The following is a 22,507-nucleotide window of genomic DNA, read 5'->3' as shown; positions in this document are numbered from 1 at the left end:
AAATATTTTTAAAGGGCACACAAATTCACAAATATTAAACAGCAACACAAAATTAATTTGTTCCGGCAGGCTTGGGGCTTCACAAATTCACAAATTAATTGCTATTCACTGCAGATTAAAATTTAATTGCTCCGGCAGCCAAGGAATCACACAATTTATCACAAATAAAAAACACAATTTGTTCCAGCAGGACAGGTTACAATTTCACACAAATTCAGCTTAAAGTTTTACTCGTTCCGGCGTGTAAGGAACCACAAAAATTTCATACTTTAGTTTAAGCACTTGTACCGGCAGGCATGGGACGGCTTCACAATTATTTCTATTTGTTCCGGCAGCTTGGAACCACAAATTCACATAAAGTACAAGTAAAATGTTCCGGCAGGCAAGGAACCACAAGTTCGCTCAAAGGTTGCGAAATATAATTTGTTCCGACGGGCAAGGAACCACAAGATCGCTCAAAAATTGCGAAATAAAATTTGTTCCGACGGGCAAGGAACCACAAGTTCGCTCATAGGATGCGAAATAAAATTTGTCGCTGGCTGCGACCTGAGCCTATATGTTGAGGACAGCGAATTTAACCAGTCTCAAATAAATGAACCACAAATTTACAATTAATGATGCATATACTTGAGCAACCGTTTATTTCGCAGTCTTTATCCCCAACAAACTAAATTTTAATTCTAAAGCCAGTTATTACTGAGCCTACAAATTTCTTTTTGTTTATGTACTATTACAACAGTTCATTTCCAAATAAATAAACTGAACGAAAATACTGCAGTATAATTTAGGGACAAAAAGTGCGATTAGTTCGTAAACAAATATGAACAAAAGGGAATACAAAACAATATAAAAAAATCCTAACGGACAAATGAACCAAACAACAATGATCATACAATTGGTAAATAAGACAATTTAAGTAAACATTAAGGTAGCTCACAAACAATAAATATAAACAAACCGAAATAATTAAAATTAATAAAAATAAAAATCGTAATAAATTTAAATAAATAAATATATGAGCCATCGGCGACAATGGGTCTAAATCGGAAAAAATATTTTTTAAACCGAATTTTTTTTCAACAAAAAAAAATTTTAAAATTTAAAAAAAAATTTAAATAATTCGAAAAAAAAATTTTTCCAAAATATTAAAAAGGAAAATAATGTGTTTACCTAAAAATATTTAAAACTTGTATTTTGAAGTATAATTTGGTGAAGGGTATATAAGATTCGGCACAGCCGAATATAGCTTTCTTACTTGTTTTTTGGTCTTTTATCACGTAGTGGTGTCCGTTATTTTTTTTTCGTGTTGCACTGTGTTATCGACAAATTTATATTCCTCCCAAAATTTCTCTCTAATACCCTGCAAGAAAAATTAAACATACACAATTTATTTATTTTTTTATATTATTTGTTTAATGTGTTTTATTTTCAAATAATTTTTTTCAACCAAACATATTTATTTATCTTATTCTTTTCTATGTATATTAAATTATTTTTATTTTTTTTTTTTGTTCTTTTATAGTTTATTTTTTATTAATAATATAACATAATCATTATTAGTTACATTTATATGTATAATCATATTTATTTATATGTTTTATGATGTATTTTTTTTTCTTTATTTTTTATTATTATTAATTATTTGTTTTATTTTTTTTTTCTAAAAAAACGCGCACATTTACTACTTAAATAGACAATTATATAAATATATGTATGTATGTATTTTGTTTATATGTAGTTAAATTTTTAATTTTTTTTTTATTTATATATAATTATTGAATATTATTTAATGTAACAATGCTCTTTTTTTGTCTATATTTCAAGACATAATGGAATTTTTTTTTTTGGTTTGTTTGTTTGGGGGAGGGCATGGGGGCGGTATAAATATTTATTGATAAACAGCAAATTATTTGTTTGTAAGTATAATTAATATTTTTCTTTATTATTCCATACTTATTTGGTTTTTGGCATTTAAGTGGGTTTTTTTGGTTTAAATTATACTGCAAAAAATATTGTAAATGTTTATGCAATTTTATTTTTTATTTCAATTTTAGTTTTATTTTTATTTTTTAAGTTTTTTTAATTTTTTTTTAGTTTTTTATTTTTTGAACAACTATGTGTGTGTTTAATTAATGAGTGTATTGTTTTTGTTTTTATTTTTATAAAATCGTTGCATAATACTAATTAATTATTAATATTCATATGCCTTTATTTTTTAAGAAATAATAAAGCTTGATTTTTTTTAAATAGTTTTTTTAAATTATAGAAAATCTTATTAAATTAATTAGTAAAATTAATAAAACTATATTTAAATAAATGTACTATTATAATGAGAACAAGGAATTTGATACTCTTAACATTTCAAAAATAACACATTTGTAAGATAATCTTGCTCAGTGTAGTCTTCATAAAATGGGGTCTCCACGGGCAATAAACTTGGCAATAATTATGTACTTAACTGACAATTTAATTTACAAGCTTTAAATAGGGCTTTGGTCAACTTTGACACACTATAGCACAAGCTGTATCTTAAAGCTTAAGATCTTATATATGAACTTGAATTACATTGTTTTACAATCGGCCCAGTATTTAAGATGTTGGAAACATATTCATGTTGGAAACATATTCATTCTTTGATTTCAGAAATTCGAACTTAGAAAATTTTAAGAAAAATTTAAAATTTTCTTATTTTTGTTACTATTTTCAAAGGTAGTGGCAAAATTGGATGTTTTGGGTTATGTTCGAAAATTCGAACTTAATTTCGAAAATTCGAAATTTATGCCAAAAAACTTAGTTTGTCGTACTGATTATAGAAATCAAATAAAATTTAAAATTTTCTTTAATTTCCCAGCATTTATGAAATTCGAACTTCCTAAATTTCGATTAAAGCAAAAAATTTTATAATTCTTAAAACCCTTTAAAGCTAAATTATTTAATTTTGTAATTTCAAACAGCTTCAAACCTTTTTTTGCATATTTTTCGCTTTTTAAACCATGTTCGAAAATTCGAATTTTATTTCGAAAATTCAGAACATATGCCAAAATGTTTATTTTGAATTACTGATTATAAATATCAATTAAAATTTATAATTTGTTTGTTGTTTCTTTGATTTTAGAAATTCGAACATAGCTAATTTTAAGAAAAAATACAAATTTTCTTATTTTTTTAATATTTTCAAAGCAAGTTTCAAAATTTGATGTTTTTGGATGATGTTCGAAAATTCGAACTTAATTTCGAAAATTCGAGCTTAATTCGAAATTTATGCCAAAAAGTTTATTTTGTCGTACTGATTATAAAAACCAAATAAAATTTAAAATTTTCTATAATTTTCTAGCATTTAAGAATTTCGAACTTCGAACAGTTCGAGAAAATTTAAAAAAAAATATTATTTTTGACCCCATCTGAAGCTAAATTACATAATTTTCCCTTTTTAAAAAATGTTCGAAAATTCGAACATAATTTCGAAAATTCGAAATATATGCCAAAATGTTTATTTTGATGTACTGATTATAAATATCAAATAAAATTTTATATTTGTTAGTTTTTTCTTTGTTTTCAGAAATTCGAACTTAGTTAATTTTAAGAAAAATTTTAAATTTTCTTATTTTTGTTAATATTTTCAATGCTAGTTGCAAAATTTGATGGTTTTGGATGATGTTCGAAAATTCGAACTTAATTTCGAAAATTCGAAATTTATGCCAAAATGTTTATTTTGTTGTGCTGATCAGAATTCTTAAATAAAATTTTAAATTTCTTGTTATTTTTTATCATTTCAGAAATTCGAACTTCGAAAAAATCAATTGAATTTCAAAAAATTATAATTTTTGAAATCGTTATTTTATTTTATAAATTTTTTACAGTTTTCAAAGATTTTAGAAATTTTTTAGGTTTTGAAAATTCAAACTTAATTTCAAAAATTCAGCTACAGTATTGAATATCGTTAAAGAGACAGTTAGAGTATCTTGCCTTGATTCTCATTTCAGTTAATTTCGTTTTTCTTTGAAATTATTTATAACATTTAAAGGTAAATATTAAATTAAAAAAAAAGAAAATAAACTAAAATTGTTTAAATATTAAAGGATGTTTACAATTTGAATTATAACCTGAGTTATCAATACATATAATAATGCTTTTATTTAAATTTGTTTTTCAACATTTATTTTTTGTTTTAATACTTTTATAATACAATTATAAATTTTTAGTTTTTGTTTGCCAGTTTTGTAAATACCAATCAATAGTTAGTTAGTTTATTTATTAGTTTAACCAATTAATTTGTTTTGTAATTAGCAAAGTTTTATAAAAACCTTGTTATCTACTGTATTGTATATGTATTTGTGTATATAAGTATAGTTAGTATGTATGTATTTATGTATATTTTAACAACTTTTCAATTTTTATTGTTTAAATTTTTTTATGTTAATTATAGTTTTCTGTTAATACTTATTAAAATACAAAAGTTTTTTTTATTATTTCTTTTTTTTTTGTTAAATTCTCATCTAAAGCTGAAGCAAGTTTTTGTTTTCAGTGTATATATTTTTTTTATCCAAACAAAGCTTTTATTTTTTAATTCTTGGTTGTAGGTGTTTTTTTTAAATTTATAATTTTAGGTGTGTATGTATATATGTATGTATGTATGTTTGTATATATAGTAAATTTATCCTTTTCTCTTTTGTTTTATATTTATTTAATATGTATGTTTTATTACAGTTTTATTGTGAGTTGTTTGTTTTAAATGTTGTTTGTCTTTATGTTTTTTTCTTTTTTTTGTTGTTTTAAATATGTATCATTTCGGTGTATGTTTTGTATTGTTCAAGTTTACAATGTTTTATTTGTTTTGTTCTTTATGTTCTTTACCTTGAGCGCCCGATTTAAGTTTAGATGCAAAAATATTTTTATTTTTTTTTTGTTTTGTTTTCTTTTGGGAAATATCAACAGTGAGTAGTGTAGTATGTCAAGTGATGATATTTTGTTTAACAACTACAAAAATTTGGGAGTATTTTTTCTTGTTTTATTTAGGAGAGGTTTTATTTAACTGATATCTAATAGGTGGGCTGCTGATATTCCATATTGGGTTGTTGCTGCTGCTCCATGCCTACAAAGTAAAATTATATATTAATTTTTGACATAAATTCTTAACAGATCTTGAGAAAATTCCATTAATTTAAATAAATCTTAACCTGTTTGTTGAGCTGTGAATGGTGAAGCACTATATTGGTCATTATCATTGTCCACGGAATAGCTGTTGTAGGCCTGTTGGTGCACCACATTGGCAGGATCATTTTCAAAGGCAGAGGTAAATTCATCCCCAGCACCAATTAAGAAACGTTTATAAGCCAAGAAAGCACATAAAGCCTGGAATTAAGATCACAAAAATTGCAAAATTTTTATAAAGCAAAAACCAAACATTTTGTATCTACTATAGATGTAGCTCAACCTATATTAAGATCGTAGCCAGGAAGGAAATCTGCAGACATGGAACAGTCATATTTTGAAAAGGCAAACACTGAACTGAAATCCACAGGGCCATAGAGATCCTGGTAGGCCCCGGAATTCTTGGATTCGAATGATGAAAAAGAAATGTATATCTCTCAATCTGACTTGGAACCAAGCAAAGATCCTAGCTAATGATCTAGCAAAGTGATCTCTGTGAACTCGTATGTAAAATATATCAGCGAATTCAAATCAAAAGCATGATTGAAAGTTTAATAATTCCTAAAATGTTTGTGTAAAATCCCAAAATGGGAAAGCAAATAAATTCGTATTAAAACTTTAAACATTCACAATTAGTCTTGTATTATAAAATTAATTATAAAACGATGTAAATTTTTAGGTTTCTACGAATTCCTAAAATGTTTTAAGAAAATCCCAAAATGGGGAAGTTTAATATACCGCAAAAAATTCTCCATTGTTCATGTATTATATATTATTTTACAAAATATTGGATATTTTTAAGTTTCTACGAATTCCGAAAATCTTTTAAGAAAATCCCAAAATGGGGAACTTAATATCTTATAGGAAAATATTAAAAATAATATAATTTTGTAGTTTCTTGAAAAACTTGACAATAAAATAGAGAAAATTTAATTTTTTTTAAATTCCTAAAATATTTAAAAACAAGTAAGAGTGCTATATTCGGCTGTGCCGAATCTTATATACCCTTCACCAAATTATACTTCAAAATTTTAAATACTTTTAGGTAAACAAAATTTAATTTTTTTTCCAGTTGTTTTTTGAATTTTTTGAAAAAAAAAATTTTTCGATTATTATTTTAAATTTAGTTATTTTTTTTTTAAATTTAAAATTTTTTTTTTTTAAATTTTAAAAATTTTTATTTTTTTAAATTTAAAAATTTTTTTTTTTTAATTTTAAAATTTTTTTTTTGTTTTTTAAATTTTTTTTTTTTTAAAAAAAAATTCGGGTTCAAAATTTTTTTTCCCGATTTTGACCCATTGTAGGTCCAACTTACTATGGTCATATATACGTCGTTGCAAATGTCTTTGAAATATCTATCATTAGATATCCATATTGTCTATATTAATGTCTTAGTAATCCAGATATAGGTAAAAAATAGGTCAAAAATAGAGGTTGTCTTGGTTTTTTCCTCATATCTCAGCCATTTGTGGACCGATTTTGCTGATTTTAAATAGCAAAATTCTCGAAAGCATGTCTGACCGAATTATTGAAGATTTGGATCCCGAAGATATCTGGGGTCTTCAGAAAACTGATTTCAACAGACAGACAGACAGACAGACAGACAGACAGACAGACAGACAGACAGACAGACAGACAGACAGACAGACAGACAGACAGACAGACAGACAGACAGACAGACAGACAGACAGACAGACAGACAGACAGACAGACAGACAGACAGACAGACAGACAGACAGACAGACAGACAGACAGACAGACAGACAGACAGACAGACAGACAGACAGACAGACAGACAGACAGACAGACAGACAGACAGACAGACAGACAGACAGACAGACAGACAGACAGACAGACAGACAGACAGACAGACAGACAGACAGACAGACAGACAGACAGACAGACAGACAGACAGACAGACAGACAGACAGACAGACAGACGGACATGGCTTAATCGACTCCGCTATCTATAAGGATCCAGAATATATATACTTTATAGGGTCGGAAATGAAAAATGTAGAAATTACAAACGGAATGACAAACTTATATATACCCTTCTCACGAAGCTGAAGGGTATAAAAATACCAAAAAGGGGAACGCAAAATTTCAGCCTAAAAATTATAAATGAAATAAAATTTTAATATTCTTCAAGTAACTAACAAATTTTTTAAATAAATTTATATTTTTTTAAGCATTCCTAATTTTATTAAGGAAATTCCCAAAATGGGGAAAATAAAATCTAGCAATAAAATCATAATTTATGTTTTAAAAGTCTTTAAATAACAAATTTTAAGAATTTAATTAATTTTTAAACAATTCCTAAAAAATATACAGAAAATCCCACAACGGGGAACTTAATATTTTATCAAAAAATATTAAAAATATCGCAATTTGATTGTTGTTTGAGAAGTTAAGAAATAAACTAGAGAAATTTGTATTTTTAATAAATTCCTAAAATGTCTATACAAAATCCCCAAATGGGGATTAAATTTTAATATTTTTAAACAAACTTATTAATATTTTAAATAAATTTATATTTTTTTAAGAATTCCTAATTTGTTCCCAAACTGGGGAACTTAGAATCAAACAAAAAAAAACATAATTTAAGTTTTAAAAGTCTTTAAATAACAAATTTTAAGAATTTCATTAGTTTTTAAACAATTCCTAAAATATGTACAGAAAATCCCAAAACGGGGAACTTAAAATTTTATGGGAAAATATTAAAAATATCAAAACTTTATGGTTCATTGTGAAATTAATCACAAAAAAGAAACTTTTTTATTTTTAAAAAATTCCTAAAATATTTAAAAAAAATTCCAAAATGGGGAAATTCAAATAACAATAAAAATGTTAAAAAAAAAATAAAATTCTAATTTTTCTTGACAAACTATCAAATATGTATATTTTTTTGGAAGAACTCCCAAACTGGGGACTTTAAAATCAAACACTTAAATTATAATTTAACTTTTAGAAGTCATTAAGTAAGAAATTTTGAGAATTTAATTCATTTTCCAAAACGGGGTACTTTTAAAATGATATTAAACTTACCCAAGTGAATATGGAAAATAATGAGAATACAATGGCAGCTTGCATATTACTGGCACCAATGCCACCGGGTGGCATTTCAGCAGAACTCCACTGTGACCAAACATAAATAAAGGCCACAAAATACATAAAGGCCCAAAATGCTACAAGAAATTTCAAAAAAAAAAAAATAAATAAGTTTCTATATAAAGTGCATAAATTGTAAAAGTAAAATACATACCTGAAAAACCCATATCGGCCATCACAAAACGTTTCCGACTTTTCACCGATGACATGCGTTCAAATAGAAATTCACCCACTATAAAGGCCATAGACGCTAGAAAACCAAATACACCCACTGTGTTGCCATATTTACAGGCCATATTGTCATCGTTTAATATGCAAACATCTTTGCCATCTTCTTCGCGATAACCTTCTGACGATATGCAACCGAAGACAACAATGGAGAAGAGCTAAAAATAGACAAAACCAAAATGAGAATGAGAAATTTGTGCCAACCAACAAACACATAGTACATGCATGTAATAGAGACAATTAAAAATGTTAATAGATTTTTTTGTTGTTGTTGTTATTGCTACAAAATTTGCATTGTTTAGTTATGTTAATTGAGGGGGGGGCAAACGGGAGAACAATAACTGACAGTTATATTATGTTAAGAAAAAGAAAAATAAATGAATACTTATATAAGTAAATAACTAGAAATACAAAATGTCAGAAACAGTGCAAACCTTGTTTAAGGCAACTTCTCATTTCGAATTGAAAAGGTTTTTAGGCATAAAGCAACACCTAAATTTATGTCCGGCATTTAGCAACTGACTTGGATTTCATTAGCTGCTCATAGCAAGGGATCACTGTAGAAAAAACTAATTGCTGAATTCTAATAAAAGGAAATTTGGAATTTAAACTGTCAATACGCTGTAAAATTATTAAAACTATGTAGTTACAAATGTGGACATTTAAATAAAAAATAACCATTTGCATAATTTTATGTTTATTTCTAAAATGTTTAAACAAAATCCCATAATGGGAAGCACAATATTCCGTAAAAATATTGTGCTTCCCATTCATATTTATCGATTCCGTGTTATAAATTAAACTAAACAAAATTTTGAAGTTTGGAAAAGTTAAATAATCCAATATCAAACTCAATAATTTCTCTATCCTAAGAATATTTTAAATTAAATTACAGAATTTAGTAAAATTTTCCAGAAATTCATAAAATTTAATAGAAAAATCCCCGAAAAAAAAATTAAAACTCAAAAAATATACAAAAAAGAAATAAAAATGTATGTTGTCGTCAAGAAGTTAGGCGATAATGTATAAATTTTTTTAATTCCTAAACCTATTAAACAAAATCCCAAAATGGGGAAGTACAATTTTACCTAATAAAACTCACTACCTTTTCTATACTACCCATTTGTAATAAAACTGGATCCCAAAATGGGGAAGTTTTATATACCGCACTAAAACTCAATACATTCTCCAACATTCGCGTTTTATATATTAAATTACAAAATATTGTAAATTGTTAAGTTTCTACGAATTCCTAAAATGTTTACCGAAAATCACAAAACGGGGAACATAATATTTTATAGCAAAATATTAAAAATAATATAATTGTATCGTTTCTAAAGAATCTTGGCAATGAAGTAGAGAAAATTTGAATTTTTTTTTAAATTCCTAAAATGTGTTTAAAAAAATCCCAAAATGGGGAACACAAAATTTCAGCCTAAAATTTGCCTTCCCACCAGTTTTTTTATACTTTGTTATTTAGAATGACGAATTTAAAATAAATTTGTATCGAAAATAAAAAATTTTAATAGGATTGCAAATATTAGGAACAATTTGATCAATATTTATTCCGAACTTATTTTTCTTTTGTTTAGATAAGTTAATTTTTGGTCTTACAAAAAAAAATTTCAAGTCAATATCTCAATTAGATTCAAAAATATGCCACTTTAAAACTCCCTTATTCAAAAATATTGCACTTTTGCATAATAAATTTTTTTTTACAAATTTTCTTAATATTTTTTTCTGACATTTTATGCTAAAAGATATTCGAAATAACTATCATTAGATATCCATATTTTCTATATTAATGACTTAGTAATCTAGTTATACGAATATAAAAAAAAATATGTCAAAAATCGAGGTAGACGTAGTTTATTGTTTATATCTCAGCCATTTATTGGCCGATTTTCTCGAATTTTAATACCAATCGAACCGGGACTATAGCGGATATGTATGAATCATTTATGTAAGTTATTTGAGGGCTACGGAAAGTTGATTTCAGCATTCAGATGGACAGAGGAACATGGCTATATCGACATCGCTATATATAAAGATCTAGAATAAATATATTTTATGGGATCGCAAATGAAAAATGTAGAAATTACAAACAAAAGGACAAACATTACACAATAATTTAATTTTTTTTTTTGAATACCTTTAGAATACGACAAAAATAGGATGTTTAATTTTTATAAAAATAAAGAATTATAATGAAACATTTTAATTAAAACTTGCTTTAAACCAGATTAACTGAAACCGGTTTAAAAAAATGATGTATTCGTGATCCTAATTTTACTAATATTTAAAATTTTTTATCAGTATTAGTTAAACTTAGATTAACGAAGTTTAACTAAACCTGGATTAATTAATTATTTGTTTAAAGATTTATAAATTTTGAAACAAAATTTCACTAAAATTGTATACAGTTTAACTAAACCTGGTTTAACTCAGTTTTATTTTATTTTTTTTAAACTAATGTTGTTTGTAACCTAATTTTATTATTATTTTAAACAATTTTATCAGTTTTAGTTAAGCTTAGTATAAAGAAGTTTAACTAAACCTGGATTAACTAAATTTTATTTAATTTGTAGAAAAAAGAATCTGTTTTTAAACCAAATTTTACTAATATTTTAAATTTTTCTATCAGTATTAGTTAAACTTAGTTTAACTAAACCTGGATTAACTTAGTATCATTTAATTTTTCAAATCTTTATAAATTTTGAAATAAAATTTCACTAATATTTAATACAATTGCATAAGTTTTAGTTAAACTAGTTTAAACCAGTTTAACTAAACCTGGTTTAACTCAGTTTTCTTTAATTTTTCAAAAGGTTAGAAACATAATTTTACTATTATTTTAAAAAACTTTATCAGTTTTAGTTAAACTTAGTTTAAAGAAGTTTAACTAAACCCGGATTAACTTAAATTCATTTAATTTTTAAAAGATATATAATTTACGAATAAAAATTCTACTAATATTTTACAAAATTCCATAACTATTAGTTAAACTTGCTTTAAACCAGTTTAACTAAACCTAGTTTAACTTTGTTTTCTTTAATTTTTCAAAAACTAATGTTGTTTGCAACCTAATTTTACTGTTATTTTAAAAAATTGTATTAGTTTTATTTAAACTTGGTTTAAAAAAGTTTAACTAAACCTGGATTAACTCAATTTTATTTAATTTTTCAAAAACTAATGTTGTTTGTAACTCAATTTTATTATTATTTTAAAAAATTGTTTTAGTTTTAGTTAAACTTAGTTTAAAGAAGTTTAACTAAACCCGGATTAACTCAATTTTATTTAGTTTTTGAAAGATATATCCGTTTTGAATCCAAATTTAAGTAATATTTTACAAAATTGCATAACCATTAGTTAAACTTGCTTTAAGCCAGTTTAACTAAACCTGGATTAACTCAATTTTTGTTATTTGTAAAAATATTTATGCTTCCTGAAACAAAATTTTACTAATAGTTTATAAAATTGTATATGTTTAGCTTAATTTAGCTTTAAACAAGTTTGGTTAAACCTGGATTAACTAAAGTTTATTTAATTTTTAAATGATTAATGTTTTTTAAAACAACATTTTACCAATATTTCATCCTAAAATGGGGATAATATAAATGTTAAATAAATAAAAATTTATTTCTATTGGACAAACTAAAAAATATTCTATAGAAATTTTATTAAATTTTAAAGAATTACTAATTTTTCTAAAAGAATTTCCAAAATGTTTATTATTGATTTCAATAATAAACAAAATCCTGAATTTGGTTAAAGATGCTTAAGCTCTCATGAAATCTATTTCAACCATTTAAAATTTACTTGAGTTTTCAATACCAAGTAAAATGTTGCCTAAGGCAAACTATGTTTAAAAAAACAGTAATAAATATATAAAAAACAGCAATTTTCCTTTAACAAATCATTAACATTCATCATACGCCTACACAGATAAAAAAACTTTTTATAAAGACAAAAAAAAACCAACAAATAATTGACATAATAGAAAAAAAAATTCAAAACAAAAACTAGGACAAAAGTATTTGTTTTACAAATATTTTTTGTTGCTCCTTTTTAGCAAGATGAGATAATAAAGTTTGCTCATACTTAGACAATAACTACATGATAAAATATATATACTCTTATATGAACTAAGTAAAGAGTATATAAAATAAATATTTAGTATGAGTAATACCATGAGTAACAAACTAAACATTATAAAAAGTACTTTTTCTAAACTATTTTACAACTAGAAATATAGTTTGTACTTTTTATGTTGATTTGAATGCATTTATTACATTGTTTAAATTCATTACTTTGCATAATTAAACTGCCAACATTGTGGAAATTTACAAAAAAAAAAGAAAAAATTATTAAAATAGCCAGATTTTTGTTTTATTTGCTAAAATATTCAAAATCTACTTTAGCAAACCTTGTCATGTTTGCTTTTTCTTCATTTCCTATAAAGGTCAGGGTAATATTTATATAATGGTGATGGAGGTATATTTATAATTTTCAAAACAGTTCGTTTCAATGCAATGTTGAAAATGTACTTAGTTAGAAATGTATAAATGACATTCTAAACAAATGTATAGTTGGGTTTTTTCTGTTGCTGTTTTTATTAATTCAATAGTAGTGGTTTGTTATTAATACAAACAGATTTCTTTTTAACATTTCTTAGCAAATGAAAAGTGCAAACATAAAGTTATTAAAGGGAGGTCACGGAAAAGTTATTTAGAAGAAGCAAAAAGTGCCAGATAAAATTCCCAAAATGGGGACAATAAAACCAAGCAATACAATTTTAATTTAACTACTAAAAATCCCCTAATTGCATATTTTAAAAATTTAGACATTTTTAACGAATTCCTAAAATGTGCACTGAAAATTCCCAAAATGGGGACAATAAAACCAAGCAATACAATTTTAATTTAACTACTAAAAATCCCCTAATTGCATATTTTAAAAATTTAGACATTTTTAACGAATTCCTAAAATGTGCACTGAAAATTCCCTAACTGGGGAACTCAAAAATAAATCATAAACCTTGACTATTATCACTAAAAAAATTAATTAAAAATTTTGAAAGATTTTCATGCCCTTAAATTTAAATTTTAAAGAATTCCGTAAATGTCTCAAGAAAATCCCCAAATGGGGAACATAAAATATCACTTTTGAAATTAAAAAATGTATATTTCAAGTTTACTTATGAATTTAATGAATAAATTTCTAAAAATATTATTGTTTTAAGAATTCCTAAAATGTTTTAGAAAAATACCCAAACTGGGGAACATAAAATTTCACCATAAAGTTGTTTAACAAAGCAATACAATTTTAATTTAACTTCTAAAAATCCCTTAATAGCTTATTTTTAACGAATTCCTAAAATGTTTACAGAAAATTCCCAAACTGGGGAAATCAAAAATAAATCATAAACCTTGAATTTTATTACTAAAAAGAACAAATAATCATTTTAAAAGATTTGTATAACATTAAGTTTAAATTTTAAAGAATTCCGAAAATGACTCAAGAAAATCCCCAAAATGGGGAACATAAAGTATCACTATTCAAATTAAAAAATGCTTATTTTAAGTTTACTTAAGAATTTAATGAATAAATTCCCAAACATTTTAGTGTTTTAAGAATTCCTAAAATGTTTTAGAAAAATGCCCAAACTGGGGAACATAAAATTTCACCACTATAATGTTTAACCAAGCAATACAATTTTAATTTAACTTATAAAAATTCCAAATAAATTATTTTAAATATTTTGAATTTTTTAAAGAATTCCTAAAATGTATTCAAGAAATTCCCAAACTGGGGAAATCAAAACTAAATCACAAACCTTGAATTTTATTACTAAAAAGAACAAATAAACATTTTAAAAGATTTGTATAACATTAAGTTTAAATTTTAAAGAATTCCGAAAATGACTCAAGAAAATCCCCAAATGGGGAACATAAAATATTAATTTTGAAATTCAAAAATTTATATTTCAAGTTTACTTAAGAATTTAATGAATAAATTTCTAAAAATTTTAATGTTTTAAGAATTCCTAAAATGTTTTAGAAAAATTTCCAAACTGGGGAACATAAAATTTCACCACAATAATGTTTAAGTGAATAAAATGTTATTTTTATTTGTGTAACTAAGAATTATTTTAAAGTAATTTTTATTTTTATAGAAATCATAATTTTGCTAAAAGAATTCCCAAAATGGGGAACATAAAATCTAGCTACAATCATACAACTAACTTCTAAAAGTTCTCATATAAGATATTTTAAGAATTAAGACTATTATATGTGTTTTTCAAAGAATTCCTAAAATGTTTTCAGAAAATCCCCAAAATGGGGAACTCAAAAATTAAAAATAAATATCGAATTCGACTTAAAATATAACAAATTTTTAATTTTAACCAATTTTATGGCTTAAAGTTCAAATTTTAAAGAATTCCCAAAATGTGTTTAGAAAATCCCCCAAAATACCCATATGGGGAACCTAAAATATCACTTTTGAAATTAAAAAATACATATTTTTAGTTTATTTAAGAATTTTAACAATAAATATATGAGAAATTTTGAATTCCCAAAAAGCCTTTATAAAATCCCCAAATGGGGAACATTAAATTTCCCCACAAACATTTAAAACAAAATAAAAATTTTTATTTTCTTACAATAACTAAATCATATTTTATAGAAAATTTGATATTATTGAATAATTCCTAATTTGGCTTAGGGAATTCCCAAAATGGGGACAATGGGAAATGGGAAAATATATCAAAAAAGTTATAATTCAACTTCTAAAAGTCACCAAATAAAGATTTATGAGAATTTAATTAATTTTTAAACAATTCCTAAAATGTTTACAGAAAATCCCAAAACGGGGATCTCAATATTTTATAGGAACATTTTATAAATAACACAGTCTTATTGTTCTTTGATAAATTAGGCTATAAACTAGAAAATTTTTTATTTTTAAATAATTCCTAAAATCTTTACAAAAAAATCCCCAAATGGGGAACCTTAATTTTTGTTTAAAAAATCTTAAACCAAATAAAATTTAAATTTTCGTAGAGAAACTAACAAATTATGCAAAATTTTATAGAGATAAATATTTTTTAAAGAATTCCTAATTTGTTTAAGAAAATTCCCAAAATGGGGAACATAAAATCAAGCAATAAAATTACAATTTACCTTTTAAAAGTCACTATTTAAACAAATTTGAGAATTTAATTAATTTTTAAACAATTCCTAAAATGTGTATAGAAAATCCGAAAACGGGGATATCAAAATTTTATAAGAAAATTTTAAAAATAACACAGTCTTATTGTTTTTTGAGAAATTAGGCAATAAACTAGAAAAATTTTTATTTTTAAATAATTCCTAAAATCTTTACAAAAAATCCCCAAATCGGGAACATTAATTATTGTTTAAAAAATTTTAAACCAAATAAAATTCAAATTTTATTAGAGAAACTAACAAATTATGCAAAATTTTATAGAGATAAATATTTTTTAAAGAATTCCTAATTTGTTTAAGAAAATTCCCAAAATGGGGAACTTAATATTTTATAGAAAAATTTTGAAAATAATACAGTTTTATTGTTCTAGGAGAAATTAGTTAATAAACTAGATAAAAATTTATTTTCAAATAATTCATAAAATCTTTACAAAAAATCCCCAAATGGGGAACATTAATTTTTGTTTAAAAAATTTTAAACCAAATAAAATTTTAATTTTCTTAGAGACACTAACAAATTAAGAAATATTTTATAGAGATAAGTATTTTTTAAAGAATTCCTAATTTGTTTAAGAAAATTCCCAAAATGGGGAACATAAAATCAAGCAATGAAATTACAATTTTCATTTCAAAAGTCACTATTTAAACAAATTTGAGAATTTAAGTAATTTTTAAACAATTCCTAAAATGTGTATAGAAAATCCCAAAACGGGGATCTCAATATTTTATAGGAAAATTTTAAAAATAACACAGTTCTTTGAGAAATTAGGCAATAAACTAGAAAAATTTTATTTTGAAATAATTCCTAAAAAGTTTATAAAAAATCCCCAAATGGGGAACATTAATATTTCCAAAATGGGGAACATAAAATCAAGCAATAAAATTACAATTTACCTTTTAAAAGTCACTATTTAAACAAATTTGAGAATTTAAGTAATTTTTTTAGAAATCCTAAAATGTGTACAGAAAATCTCAAAACGGGGAACTTAAATTTTATAGGAAAATTTTGAAAATAACACACTTTTATTGTTCCATGATAAATTAGATTAAATATAAAATTTTTTCATATAAAATACAAATTTATGAAAAGAAAACATTTTCGTGTTCAACCTTTACAAACCGGGCATGAGTAGTAAAACTTTATTTTATTTGTTCTATAAAATATGGCAGTATAATATTTGATTTTTCTTCTTTGCTTTAAAGCTTTACACGTACAAACGTTCTGAACACAAACATACATATGTATGAATGTATATATAAGTTTAAACGAGAGTTTAGTATAAAACCAACAACAAACTAACACTTTTAAACAACATCATCAACAACAGCAGCTACATCATCAACAGCAACAACAACAATGCTAACAGGTGTGAAAAACTATTGTATATGTGTGTGTGTATATATATTTAATGTTGTATTTGTACTTGAAGGTCATCGGTGGCCTTGGAAACTAATGAAATATTTATGATTTGACCCATTTACAGCTAAAAACAGAAGCAAAAATAAAAAAAAACCTAACCAGAAATGCTAAAAACTACAAACATACTTATAGGCAAGCTTTTACAATATGGTATAACTTGTACAAGGTTGCAATAGCCTTAAGTTTTCTAGTTTGTACTTATACTTAATCGAAGGGTATAAATAAGTATAGTAAATTTTACGATTTTATTATACTAGACCTTTTTTACTTACATCCATACATAAAATTTTTTGCTGTGTATACTTTTCTTTTAAGGTCACTCTAGCGTATACGTAATGTGTAATTTGCAATATGAAAATAATAGTGCTCATACGTTTAGGGGGCGGGGTTTTGGCATTGTTTAAGGGGGAGTATACTTAGTTGGATTAAAAAGTTTAGCTGAGCTGTGATGTGATGTGGAAATGAAAATGAAATATGTAATAAGCACATATTAGAGATCAATTTTGTGAAATGCGACAAATTAAAGGAATAAAACTGTTAACAAAAATGTTGCAGAAATTGTTAAAGAAACAATTTGTTTAATATAAAAATACTGTTTTTTTAGTTGGCACTTTTTTTGTAAGCTGCCTTTAAACATCAGGAATATATAAACTTTATTCCTATTATCACTAAAAAAATTAATTAAAAATTTTGAAAGATTTTCATGCCCTTAAATTTAAATTTTAAAGAATTCCGTAAATGTCTCAAGAAAATCCCCAAATGGGGAACATAAAATATCACTTTTGAAATTAAAAAATGTATATTTCAAGTTTACTTATGAATTTAATGAATAAATTTCTAAAAATATTATTGTTTTAAGAATTCCTAAAATGTTTTAGAAAAATACCCAAACTGGGGAACATAAAATTTCACCATAAAGTTGTTTAACAAAGCAATACAATTTTAATTTAACTTCTAAAAATCCCTTAATAGCTTATTTTTAACGAATTCCTAAAATGTTTACAGAAAATTCCCAAACTGGGGAAATCAAAAATAAATCATAAACCTTGAATTTTATTACTAAAAAGAACAAATAATCATTTTAAAAGATTTGTATAACATTAAGTTTAAATTTTAAAGAATTCCGAAAATGACTCAAGAAAATCCCCAAAATGGGGAACATAAAGTATCACTATTCAAATTAAAAAATGCTTATTTTAAGTTTACTTAAGAATTTAATGAATAAATTCCCAAACATTTTAGTGTTTTAAGAATTCCTAAAATGTTTTAGAAAAATGCCCAAACTGGGGAACATAAAATTTCACCACTATAATGTTTAACCAAGCAATACAATTTTAATTTAACTTATAAAAATTCCAAATAAATTATTTTAAATATTTTGAATTTTTTAAAGAATTCCTAAAATGTATTCAAGAAATTCCCAAACTGGGGAAATCAAAACTAAATCACAAACCTTGAATTTTATTACTAAAAAGAACAAATAAACATTTTAAAAGATTTGTATAACATTAAGTTTAAATTTTAAAGAATTCCGAAAATGACTCAAGAAAATCCCCAAATGGGGAACATAAAATATTAATTTTGAAATTCAAAAATTTATATTTCAAGTTTACTTAAGAATTTAATGAATAAATTTCTAAAAATTTTAATGTTTTAAGAATTCCTAAAATGTTTTAGAAAAATTTCCAAACTGGGGAACATAAAATTTCACCACAATAATGTTTAAGTGAATAAAATGTTATTTTTATTTGTGTAACTAAGAATTATTTTAAAGTAATTTTTATTTTTATAGAAATCATAATTTTGCTAAAAGAATTCCCAAAATGGGGAACATAAAATCTAGCTACAATCATACAACTAACTTCTAAAAGTTCTCATATAAGATATTTTAAGAATTAAGACTATTATATGTGTTTTTCAAAGAATTCCTAAAATGTTTTCAGAAAATCCCCAAAATGGGGAACTCAAAAATTAAAAATAAATATCGAATTCGACTTAAAATATAACAAATTTTTAATTTTAACCAATTTTATGGCTTAAAGTTCAAATTTTAAAGAATTCCCAAAATGTGTTTAGAAAATCCCCCAAAATACCCATATGGGGAACCTAAAATATCACTTTTGAAATTAAAAAATACATATTTTTAGTTTATTTAAGAATTTTAACAATAAATATATGAGAAATTTTGAATTCCCAAAAAGCCTTTATAAAATCCCCAAATGGGGAACATTAAATTTCCCCACAAACATTTAAAACAAAATAAAAATTTTTATTTTCTTACAATAACTAAATCATATTTTATAGAAAATTTGATATTATTGAATAATTCCTAATTTGGCTTAGGGAATTCCCAAAATGGGGACAATGGGAAATGGGAAAATATATCAAAAAAGTTATAATTCAACTTCTAAAAGTCACCAAATAAAGATTTATGAGAATTTAATTAATTTTTAAACAATTCCTAAAATGTTTACAGAAAATCCCAAAACGGGGATCTCAATATTTTATAGGAACATTTTATAAATAACACAGTCTTATTGTTCTTTGATAAATTAGGCTATAAACTAGAAAATTTTTTATTTTTAAATAATTCCTAAAATCTTTACAAAAAAATCCCCAAATGGGGAACCTTAATTTTTGTTTAAAAAATCTTAAACCAAATAAAATTTAAATTTTCGTAGAGAAACTAACAAATTATGCAAAATTTTATAGAGATAAATATTTTTTAAAGAATTCCTAATTTGTTTAAGAAAATTCCCAAAATGGGGAACATAAAATCAAGCAATAAAATTACAATTTACCTTTTAAAAGTCACTATTTAAACAAATTTGAGAATTTAATTAATTTTTAAACAATTCCTAAAATGTGTATAGAAAATCCGAAAACGGGGATATCAAAATTTTATAAGAAAATTTTAAAAATAACACAGTCTTATTGTTTTTTGAGAAATTAGGCAATAAACTAGAAAAATTTTTATTTTTAAATAATTCCTAAAATCTTTACAAAAAATCCCCAAATCGGGAACATTAATTATTGTTTAAAAAATTTTAAACCAAATAAAATTCAAATTTTATTAGAGAAACTAACAAATTATGCAAAATTTTATAGAGATAAATATTTTTTAAAGAATTCCTAATTTGTTTAAGAAAATTCCCAAAATGGGGAACTTAATATTTTATAGAAAAATTTTGAAAATAATACAGTTTTATTGTTCTAGGAGAAATTAGTTAATAAACTAGATAAAAATTTATTTTCAAATAATTCATAAAATCTTTACAAAAAATCCCCAAATGGGGAACATTAATTTTTGTTTAAAAAATTTTAAACCAAATAAAATTTTAATTTTCTTAGAGACACTAACAAATTAAGAAATATTTTATAGAGATAAGTATTTTTTAAAGAATTCCTAATTTGTTTAAGAAAATTCCCAAAATGGGGAACATAAAATCAAGCAATGAAATTACAATTTTCATTTCAAAAGTCACTATTTAAACAAATTTGAGAATTTAAGTAATTTTTAAACAATTCCTAAAATGTGTATAGAAAATCCCAAAACGGGGATCTCAATATTTTATAGGAAAATTTTAAAAATAACACAGTTCTTTGAGAAATTAGGCAATAAACTAGAAAAATTTTATTTTGAAATAATTCCTAAAAAGTTTATAAAAAATCCCCAAATGGGGAACATTAATATTTCCAAAATGGGGAACATAAAATCAAGCAATAAAATTACAATTTACCTTTTAAAAGTCACTATTTAAACAAATTTGAGAATTTAAGTAATTTTTTTAGAAATCCTAAAATGTGTACAGAAAATCTCAAAACGGGGAACTTAAATTTTATAGGAAAATTTTGAAAATAACACACTTTTATTGTTCCATGATAAATTAGATTAAATATAAAATTTTTTCATATAAAATACAAATTTATGAAAAGAAAACATTTTCGTGTTCAACCTTTACAAACCGGGCATGAGTAGTAAAACTTTATTTTATTTGTTCTATAAAATATGGCAGTATAATATTTGATTTTTCTTCTTTGCTTTAAAGCTTTACACGTACAAACGTTCTGAACACAAACATACATATGTATGAATGTATATATAAGTTTAAACGAGAGTTTAGTATAAAACCAACAACAAACTAACACTTTTAAACAACATCATCAACAACAGCAGCTACATCATCAACAGCAACAACAACAATGCTAACAGGTGTGAAAAACTATTGTATATGTGTGTGTGTATATATATTTAATGTTGTATTTGTACTTGAAGGTCATCGGTGGCCTTGGAAACTAATGAAATATTTATGATTTGACCCATTTACAGCTAAAAACAGAAGCAAAAATAAAAAAAAACCTAACCAGAAATGCTAAAAACTACAAACATACTTATAGGCAAGCTTTTACAATATGGTATAACTTGTACAAGGTTGCAATAGCCTTAAGTTTTCTAGTTTGTACTTATACTTAATCGAAGGGTATAAATAAGTATAGTAAATTTTACGATTTTATTATACTAGACCTTTTTTACTTACATCCATACATAAAATTTTTTGCTGTGTATACTTTTCTTTTAAGGTCACTCTAGCGTATACGTAATGTGTAATTTGCAATATGAAAATAATAGTGCTCATACGTTTAGGGGGCGGGGTTTTGGCATTGTTTAAGGGGGAGTATACTTAGTTGGATTAAAAAGTTTAGCTGAGCTGTGATGTGATGTGGAAATGAAAATGAAATATGTAATAAGCACATATTAGAGATCAATTTTGTGAAATGCGACAAATTAAAGGAATAAAACTGTTAACAAAAATGTTGCAGAAATTGTTAAAGAAACAATTTGTTTAATATAAAAATACTGTTTTTTTAGTTGGCACTTTTTTTGTAAGCTGCCTTTAAACATCAGGAATATATAAACTTTATTCCTATTGAAGCCAAAATCTTACTGTATAAACTCCTACTATTGTAGCTTAAATCTGACTTTAATAGACCTACAAATAAAGCTGAAGTATTGGGCCTACAATTGAAGCTAAAATCTACCTTCATAAAGAAATGGAATGGAAGCTAAAATCTGACTGTATAAAGACCTGGATAGAACCTAAAATCTGTTTGTATAAAGACCTACGATTGAATCTAAAATCTGAATGTATAAACACCTTAAAATGAAGCTAAACTCTCTCTGTATATACACCTAAGATTGAAGTTAAATTCTGTTTATATTAAGAAATTCAATGGAGCTAAAATCTGTCTTTATAAAGACCTTCAAATGAAGCCAAAATCTGAGTTTATAAAGACCTTCAAATGAAGCTGAAGTCTGACTGTATAACGACCTTCAAATGAAGCTAAAATCTGTCTGTATAAAGACCTT

General features: G+C 24.4%; 1 protein-coding gene across 1 annotated transcript in view; it reads right to left on the bottom strand.

The window, feature by feature from the left end:
* Positions 1-4,889: 4,889 nt before the first annotated feature.
* Positions 4,890-22,507, bottom strand: part of Syngr (synaptogyrin) — a 28,612-nt gene continuing 10,994 nt past the window's right edge. Inside the window, exons 2-5 of the mRNA XM_065511806.1 lie at positions 8,417-8,648; positions 8,200-8,339; positions 5,178-5,352; positions 4,890-5,092 (exon numbers count right to left, since the gene is read on the bottom strand). Coding sequence (XP_065367878.1) covers positions 5,040-5,092; positions 5,178-5,352; positions 8,200-8,339; positions 8,417-8,648 — 600 coding nt within the window. The 3' untranslated portion in view covers positions 4,890-5,039. The remainder of the gene's footprint in view (positions 5,093-5,177; positions 5,353-8,199; positions 8,340-8,416; positions 8,649-22,507) is intronic.

The sequence above is a fragment of the Calliphora vicina genome, chromosome 5 (assembly GCF_958450345.1).
Source record: "Calliphora vicina chromosome 5, idCalVici1.1, whole genome shotgun sequence".
Classification (NCBI taxonomy): domain Eukaryota; kingdom Metazoa; phylum Arthropoda; class Insecta; order Diptera; family Calliphoridae; genus Calliphora; species Calliphora vicina.
The sequence above is the reverse complement of the archived record's forward strand: the minus strand, read 5'-3'. Positions and strand labels throughout refer to the sequence as shown.